This window comes from Lepidothrix coronata, unplaced genomic scaffold, assembly GCF_001604755.1.
Source record: "Lepidothrix coronata isolate B3197 unplaced genomic scaffold, Lepidothrix_coronata-1.0 Scaffold218, whole genome shotgun sequence".
NCBI classification, from domain to species: Eukaryota; Metazoa; Chordata; class Aves; order Passeriformes; family Pipridae; genus Lepidothrix; species Lepidothrix coronata.
This window is the reverse complement of record NW_016690398.1, coordinates 1199044-1207601: the sequence shown is the minus strand read 5'-3', so window position 1 is coordinate 1207601 and position 8558 is coordinate 1199044. Positions and strand designations below refer to the sequence as shown.

Below are 8558 nucleotides of genomic sequence, written 5' to 3'. Positions count from 1 at the left end.
AAAAGGAGGAAGGAAAAAAGGAAGAAGGAAAAAAAGGAAGAAGGAAAAAAAGGAAGAAGGAAAAAAAGGAAGAAGGAAAAAAAGGAAGAAGGAAAAAAAGGAAGAAGGAAAAAAAGGAAGAGGGAAAAAAAGGAAGAGAACACAGATTGTGATACCTGAACTAAAGTGCTTTTTCAGCCAAAATCCCATGAATACTAAAAGCAAGCAGGTGAAGGAGAAGCAAGGCCGGGCTGGACGGGGCTTGGAGCAGCCTGGTCTAGTGGAAGGTGTCTCTGCCCACGGAATGAGATGACTGAGGTCCCTTCCAACCCAAGCCCTTGTGACTGAGTGATTCCATGAGCATAGATGTTTCCCCTGGCACGTACCAACGATGGATGCGCCGAGCTGGTCCCAGGCTGCCGTGTTGTCCCCCAGCCAGTGCCCTGCCCACCTCCCACTGCTGGGGTAGGTGGAACGGGTGATCACGATCCCGCGCTCCTGGGTGGCCTCATGCAAAGCCCTGCCATTGAAAAGAGACAGAGAAATGAGTTACATGAGAAATATTCCATGAGCTTTGTTACCTAAAGGCCCCTGAAATGAAATATCTGGGGTTATACAGTCATAGTGAGGGGCTGTGTTGTACACACCCAATCCAGGTGAGCTTTTGAAGGTAATGCACTCTGATTCACACATAATCTCAGAAGCTTTGGCCAACTTGTAGCTTCAAAGAGAACTGGTAGAAAAGATGGGCTTAAAATACAATTTTCCGTCCCAGGCCAACTCCCATGTGGGAAAATAAGAATGTAGCCCAACTTGCACGTTTTCCAAGGGCTCCACAATGTGCTGCAGGGCACATCATTCCTAACTTCAAGTACCTGAAAACTTGTAGCAACAGTTGAAAATGACTGAGCAAAAATCATAGCAGAACGATCATAAGAGAGAAGATAGAGGTGCCAAGAATATTGGACTGCTCACTATAAGTTTAGGTGACAAAAAAGTATTTTAACAAAAAAAAAAAGAGTCAGAGGTTTGTTGTCACTTCAGAAACACCAAGATGGCAAGATATCAATATGAAATGTCCAACAAGGGTTGGTTTAGAAGCAAACATGTCAAACCAGTTGTTTTCTGCTAAACCACAATACCAGAGAGCTGCCCTGGCAAAATCCACTGCTCTCCAGTGCAAGCACCACCCTAACTGTCTAAACAGCTGCTTCATAAGGCACTATTTATTTATTTTTCTATAGGATTTGCAGCTTTAGTGACACTCTAATTACAGTGAAGACACACAAGTCACTTAAATTACTGGAGCGATTAAATGAACTAATGTGCCACCTTTCTTCCAGGACAAACAGTAAGTTTTCTAGGACCTTTCATTCTTTGTAACATACTTTCCAACATTTCCAGCCTCTGCTGGGTTTCCCTGTGTCAACAATGCTTTGGAAATGGCAGCTAAAAGTTCCAAAGTAAAGACAGTGTATGTCACATAGAGAACTGCTCGAGGATAGGCACGACCTGAGTGTTCTGCTGACTTGAGGCTCAGTCCTGGAGCTCCTGGAGACCTCTGCTCCAGGACTCAGCCAAAGCTCTATCCATGAAAAGTAATTATTCATGTCAGAGAGCCTGAATTTGCCCCCAAACAGTTCCTGTATTCACTAATGGGGGCTCTGGCTCTGCAAAAACCTCATTACAAAAGAACAGCATTGGGGCAACATCCTGAAGTTTCTGGGTCTAATGCATAGAGAATCAAAATGACATCAGGGTGCATAAAAAAATGCTCACTTTTAAGTTACAGTGTTTTATGAGTTTTGTGTGAAAAAAGAAATCTTTCTGTTTGGATACTTTAGCATTAAAATAAATTATTATTGCAACATTTCTTCAGTTTCAAAAGTACTCACTTCAGTTACTGCCACAGAATAAAATGGGGACTGAAATATATATATGTGTATATCTAAGTATATATTTTGTAGATAACATTTTCAATAAATTTCCAATGTGAGAATATCTGTATGAGCTGTGTAATTTATTGCAGTGATTTCTCTTAAGGTGCTTCTCAAAAGAGAAGGAAATATTTCACTACATTTCCATCCATACTTAAAACACAGAAATGATGGTAATATTCCTCTTACTGTCAAACTGTTGTCTACTCCTTTGGGGTGGCACAGCAAGGTTTTGGGGGCTGTAGGGGTGACTTCAGTGAGAAACTTCCCAAAGCTTCCCTATGTCTGTCTGACAGAGCCAATGCCAAGTGGATCCAAGATGGATCTGCCACTGGCCAAGCCCACCAGCAATGGTGATAGAGCTGAGATAACAGGTATAAGAAGGGGAAAACATTGCTCCCAACAGCAACTGGAGCCGGAGAGAGAAGTGAGAATATGTGGGATCAACAGCCCTGCAGACCCCAAGGTCAGAGGAGAAGGTGGTGCTGGAGCTGAGCTTCCCCTGAGATTCTGTGGGGAAGCCCATGGTGAGGCAGCTGTGCCCCTGCAGCCCAGGGAGGTCCATGGGGGAGAAGAGATCCACCCTCAGCCCAGGGGGGTCCATGGGGGAGCAGAGATCCACCCTCAGCCCAGGGGGGTCCATGGGGGAGCAGAGATCCACCCTCAGCCCAGGGGGGACCCCACACCAGAGTAGGAGGATGCCCAAAGGAGGTTGTGATCCCATGGGATGCCTGCACTGGAGCAGGGTCCTGCAGGAAAGTGTGGACCCATGGAGAGAGAAAGAGACGCTGGAGCAGGGGAAGAGAGGGAAGAGACCTTCTGCTGAGGAGGAAAGAGCAGCAGAGACGACGTGTGATGAACTGACTGCAACCCCTGTTCCTTGTCCTCCTCCACCCCTTGTGGTGAGGAGGTAGAGAAAACGGAATGAATTGTGCCTGGGAAGAAGTGAGGAGAGGGGGGAATGAAGAATTGGTTTTAAATAAACACTCTCTGACTGCATTGCTTGTAAATCAAACTAATTTCCACAACCAGTTGCTTTGCCCATGGCAGTAACTGGTGAGTGATCTCTCCTGTCCTTATCACAATGCACAAACCCGCCCTTGTACTTTCCCTCCTCTGTCCAGCTGAGGAGAGCAGTGATGAACAGCTTTGGTGGGCACCTGGAACCCAGCCAGGGCTCAACCCTCCACATCCTTACAATGCCTAAATCCCGTGGGACTGGGCTGACAGCAGAGGGATCAGACATTCCTTCCTGTCCTGTCAGCAGTTTCACTCCAGCCTTGACTGGCAGCTCAGCCCTGGCCTGCTGCCAAATAGAACATCCACTCAGTCACAAATTCCAGCAGCCTTGATATTTTCTTTCTTTATGGTAATATCAAAGTTACCAAGGGCTTTAAGGTCGTTTAGACTTATAGAGAAATGCTGTTCCTTGCTTACTCCTGGAATTGTAAATGAAAGAGCACAGAGACATTATCACTGGATCAGACCTTATCTAAAGCAGGCTGGGGGACTGTTCAGAGGAACAGATATTGCCTTAGAACTGGGAAAATAAATGCTTGAAAGTAAAGCTTTATGCACACACTTTGCATTTTAAGAGTCACCGTTCCACCTTTTCACTCATTCTTGATTTGTTTTAAATAGAAAACATAAGTGAGCCCTTCTTAAATTAACAGGACTGAAAAACTGTCTTCATTTTTCCTCACTGGATGTAAAGTGTAAGGGAAAACCAGCATCAGCCCTAGGAATAAACCAGGGAATCACAGCAAAACCTAGAGACAATAAGTATGTTCTATTTTAATTACAGTAATTATGTGAGTCTATCATTGAGCAATTGCTGTTCCCCACAGCTGATCCAAACCCTGTTCTGTGCTCTGCTCTGGGAAAGAACACCAGAGTTGGTGGGTCTCCTGCTCTTGTTTGCAATGCAGAGCATCACCCTGGGGGGGCCTCAGAACAGACACCTCTTGGTGTCTCCACATGTGTTGGGGCAAGGAAACACTTGATGGAGAGTAATTCCATCCAAATTAAAGTATCTGAGCAATTGCACTGTGGCCACCTTATTTCATAACGCAGGTCAGCAGCACAGCTTGCCCAGCAGAACATTGATATGGATGAAGCCCTCAGAAAGGATATACCAAGAATTCCTCCCCAGCCAGGTGAAAAATAAGTTTCTTTAGTACCAGACTTGAGTGAACTGTCTTTAAAATGTACCTTGTAAACCATGCTTGCTCAGGGTCAGTGATTTTAAAGCTGCTAAACTCAAAATAAAGTCTCTGCCTGCTTGTCCTGAGACAGCCGGGGATGCAACGGCAGCTCTGCGAGCTGGTGGTGGGGTTTTTTCCCTTCTCCCTGGCTCCAAGTGCAGAAGGGATTTATTGCAGTGAAATCATGGAAGCAAAGCTGCAGCTCAGACCTGCCCAGACCCACCTCCCCTTCTGCTGCAGCTCAGGCTTCCCCCACCCTTCCTGTGAGGTGACTGGAATAACACCAACTTCCGACCGGAAAATCCAAGGTATTATTACACAAACCTTTCTCGGGCATCTTAAATAAACTGATAAAAGTTTTGGCCATAAGAATGTCAACACAGAATATTCATTTGTAACGTATTTGGGGGACAGCAGGAAACGTGCAAGGTCCACTTACTCTAAGGTAGGTTTTGCCTGTGACCACCCGTAAAGGCTGTGGATATCGAAGTGTCTGACTGCAGTCCCATCTGGGAGATACTGTACACCTTCCATGCATGGAGTTTTGACAATTAATCCCTCTGACCTGAATCCCAAATCTTGTGGAAAAAGAAGAAAAAGATTAATAATAAGCGTGCAATAATGTTTTTTTTCTTAATTTTCATAATCTATTAGGCTTTCAATCTCTATCAGGCATTTAGTTATTTATTCATTTGTAATTATAAAAATAGCATTTCCAAAATGGAATATTTCCAATATTCCTATGTAGGCATCTGGGTCTGTAAATGTTTTAATAGTGCAGTTACAGATGTTCTTACTGAGGAAGCTCAAAGAGTAAACAAGATATATCAGAAAATACTCCAAATCTTTGTAAACATCGTCATAACACCCATACAAACAGAAAAATGGGTTTGGTGGGGGTGTGGTCTGTGCCTGATTATTAATTTCCTGAAAATTCCTGAGAAACTATTCATAAAAATGGAATACAACAGTAAGCAACAAGAGCATGCTAATAAACCATTGATAAATAATTCCTAATTAGTACTACTTTATACCAGTTCTTCAGTGAAACCAAGCTAAGAAAGCAAAGCATTTCAAGCATTTGACTGCACAGATAAATGGTAATTAGAGGAGACACATGGATATTTTCTAAATTTTTAATTAATTGTATTATTCATCTGAGAAATCTGCAAAACACAGAGCTGCATTCTGTGCCGTGCCTCAAGCAAAGCACTTAGATATTAAACAGGTATCAAAATCCATATTCAGGCGAGGAGCTGAAAATAACTGTATTTTTAAGAAGTGCCACACGGTTGCTGCTCCTGCTGAAACAGCTGCCCAGAATCTCAAAAATAAAGGGCCACGTTCAGTGAGGGGCTGTGGGTTTATATTCCCATCTTTATTTAGGCTTTTGTACCCCATGTAAGAGGTAAGAAATTATGTGGTAACAGAACAACCTAAAACTGATTTAATGAGAGATCAGACTTACTAGGTATGTAGGGTGGGTAGTTTAGGAGGTCGTCTCTGCAGCCATCAAGGGCACCATTATAAAAAGTTGCTGGTTCATTCATGTCCTAAAAACCAAAGAGCAAAACCCCACTGTATTGGTTTAAAGCCTACAGAACCCATTTCACCCTGAATTACAAAGAAGAGCGTTGTAGAATTCCTCAGGAGACCCTGCAGTTGCAGGTTTAGTCTGATTTTTCATGTTCCATGAAGGGGGATTACAGGGAGGCTGGAGAGCAACTTTTCAGGAGGCTGGAGAGGGACTTTTCACAGGGGCATGGAGTGACAGGACAAGGGGAATGGCCTTGATCTGAAGGAGGGCAGGGATAGGTGGGATATTGGGAAGGAATCCTTCCCTGTGAGGGTGGGGAGGCCCTGGCACAGGTTGCCCAGAGAAGCTGTGGCTGCCCCATCCCTGGAAGCGTCCAAGGCCACGTTGGACAGGGCTTGGAGCAACCTGGGCTAGTGGAAGGTGTCCCTATGTTTTTATTTTACTTTTCCATTAATGGAAAAGGCCTCCAAGATCACCCAGTCCAAACTCTATTTAATGGGAATTTAACACCATAAACATCTGAGCTGCAGCAACAGATGCTGGGAATTGTGTCCCTCTCCACCGATGTCTGGCAGAGAAAAACAATCCAGAAATCCGATGGATTTCTACACTTACAGTCCACAGGCCATCGAACTTGACACTGTTCTCGGGATTGTTGGTATTGTTGTAGTACTCCAGGATTTCTTTCTTCCACCACTCGGCTGCGGAAGGGCGGAAGAAATCTGGGAAAGCAACATGTGCTCCATAGAGCTGGAAAAATAGAAGGAATGAGACAGATACAAGATTAAAAGCATACTACTGTTAAAATGTTGGAATTTTATAAAAAAATAAAATAAGAAGGGCAAAAAATAATTACTTGTTCACTAATTTTTTTTTTTTGCTATTAGGAAGGCTTACCAGTTTCTGACAGTTATTCCTTCCATGAGATTAATCAATTAGTTTGCTGTTATTTTTATTAGTTAACATCTAATTTGAGTACCAAACCAAACCTTAGCAACACTTACCTGTATCTGGGTTTGCTCAGGCAGGGACTCATTAACTACTACATTAGGAAGGAATGGCCAGACCTAATAGGAAAAAGAATATTTCAAAGAATCACACTGAATGAAATCTGAGCATCAGGAACAGACAGAAAGAACTGTTCTTCCCTGAACAGTACCTTGGAATATATAATTTCATCGGAATTAGGCCGTTTTATGAAGACATCATTTTCCACACCTCTATCAAACGTAGGATAATTGGTTTCATTTCCAGAAATGGTTGGATCCTACAATTAAAAAACACTTTTACACTCAAACCTCAAGTTTATAAAGCTGTTGAATATATTCTGCATTCTGCAATGCTGTATTGATATTTAAAAACACTGTTCCAAACTGACCAGGATGATGATGAATCTCATTCCATCTGCTTTGATTCTGTTAATCAGAGCTGGTAAGCCAGCAAAGCGTGAGCCAAGGGTGAAGTCCAGTTGCCTCTCCATGTAGTCAATATCTACATATTGGACATCCTGCAGTTAAAAAAAAACAACAAACAAAACCACAACAAAAAACAACAAAACAATTAATTTAAATTAATTTCTCTCTTTTTTTTTTTTTTCTAAATATTGAAAATCTGCCAAAATAAGTAAAATACTGAACGTTTGATCTGTAAAATTGGAAGCAGTGGTAACTTTAGACTAAAGCTCTTAAATGAATATTACACAACTTATCAGCAAGTCCAATTCAAAATAAGCCCTTCACTGCTGCATCCAGTCTGAGGGTAGAAATTGATACATGATAGAGAAAAAAAATCCTGGATTTGTATATATATGTATGTACACAGAAACTGCACATGTGCTTCCGTATCTATAAGAAAACAGTGGAAATAGTTGTTCCGTATCGAAACCTTGATATTAATTGCAGTTAAATGGAGTCATATTCAATTTATAATATAATTTTGTTAGGTCTATATGCTATTCCAACTTTCCTAGCAACCTGTGATGAATCACAGTGGACTTGACACAGAGCACTATAAAAAGCTGCTTCCTTTTTTTCCCCCTGATTGCTTTCCTTGTTGATCTCTGCTCCTTCGTGCCGCTTTGGCAGGAATGATAAAGAAAATAAAGCAGCCTAAAGCCCGCATTTAACATGGCTCAGAGTCTGCAGAGATGTTCAGCTGTGGCATAAAATCTGCTCTACTCTACCATGACGGTTTTTTTTTTGGTTGATCTCCGATTTTGTGTTTAAAATAGGTCCTAGTTAATGCTAGGAAGCCAAAATTGCAGGAATGAGCTCAGCTATGAATTGTTGCCAGCGTACATGGGGAATGTCAGCTGCCTTCATCTCCTCCACCACCTGGGAGACCTCTGAGTCGTTCCTGTATCCATAGCGGCACAACTGGAATCCCAAGGACCAGTAGGCTGGCATGACCGGCCGTCCAATCAGCTGGAGGGGAGGAAAAATATTTGTGGTGAGCAGGTGAAGAGAGAACAAAGCAACCAACCCAAACCCAGCATTAGTTTGTACGAGAACAAGGATCCTACTTCCGTGTACTGTTGGACAACCATCTCCGGCGTTGGGCCCAAAAACACGTAGAAGTCAAGAACTCCTCCGGTTGTCCGGTAGGTCAGGGCAGGGGTTGGCTGCAAAGTCACATCTGGGAATGGAGGAGAGGAAGTGAGTAAAGGGCACCTGGATCTGCCCCTGCTGCAAAACACTGACCATAAAAATAAAACCCATTGAGGAAAAGGGGAAGAGTCTGTTTACAAGGGCCTGGAGTGACGGGACAAGGGACAATGATCTTAAACTAAAAGAGAGCAGTTTTAGATTGGATTATAGGAAGAAATTCTTCCCTGTGAGGGTGGGGAGGCCCTGGCACAGGTTGCCCAGAGAAGCTGTGGCTGCCCCTGGATCCCTGGAAGTG

General features: G+C 43.1%; 1 protein-coding gene across 1 annotated transcript in view; it reads right to left on the bottom strand.

Annotated features, from left to right (window-relative positions):
* The window catches only part of SI (sucrase-isomaltase), a 44650-nt gene that overhangs the window by 8746 nt on the left and 27346 nt on the right, over nt 1-8558 (bottom strand). The window contains exons 30-38 of the mRNA XM_017833593.1: nt 8179-8291; nt 7955-8080; nt 7036-7164; nt 6817-6924; nt 6662-6724; nt 6273-6407; nt 5589-5673; nt 4560-4698; nt 366-499 (exon numbers count right to left, since the gene is read on the bottom strand). Coding sequence (XP_017689082.1) covers nt 366-499; nt 4560-4698; nt 5589-5673; nt 6273-6407; nt 6662-6724; nt 6817-6924; nt 7036-7164; nt 7955-8080; nt 8179-8291 — 1032 coding nt within the window. The remainder of the gene's footprint in view (nt 1-365; nt 500-4559; nt 4699-5588; nt 5674-6272; nt 6408-6661; nt 6725-6816; nt 6925-7035; nt 7165-7954; nt 8081-8178; nt 8292-8558) is intronic.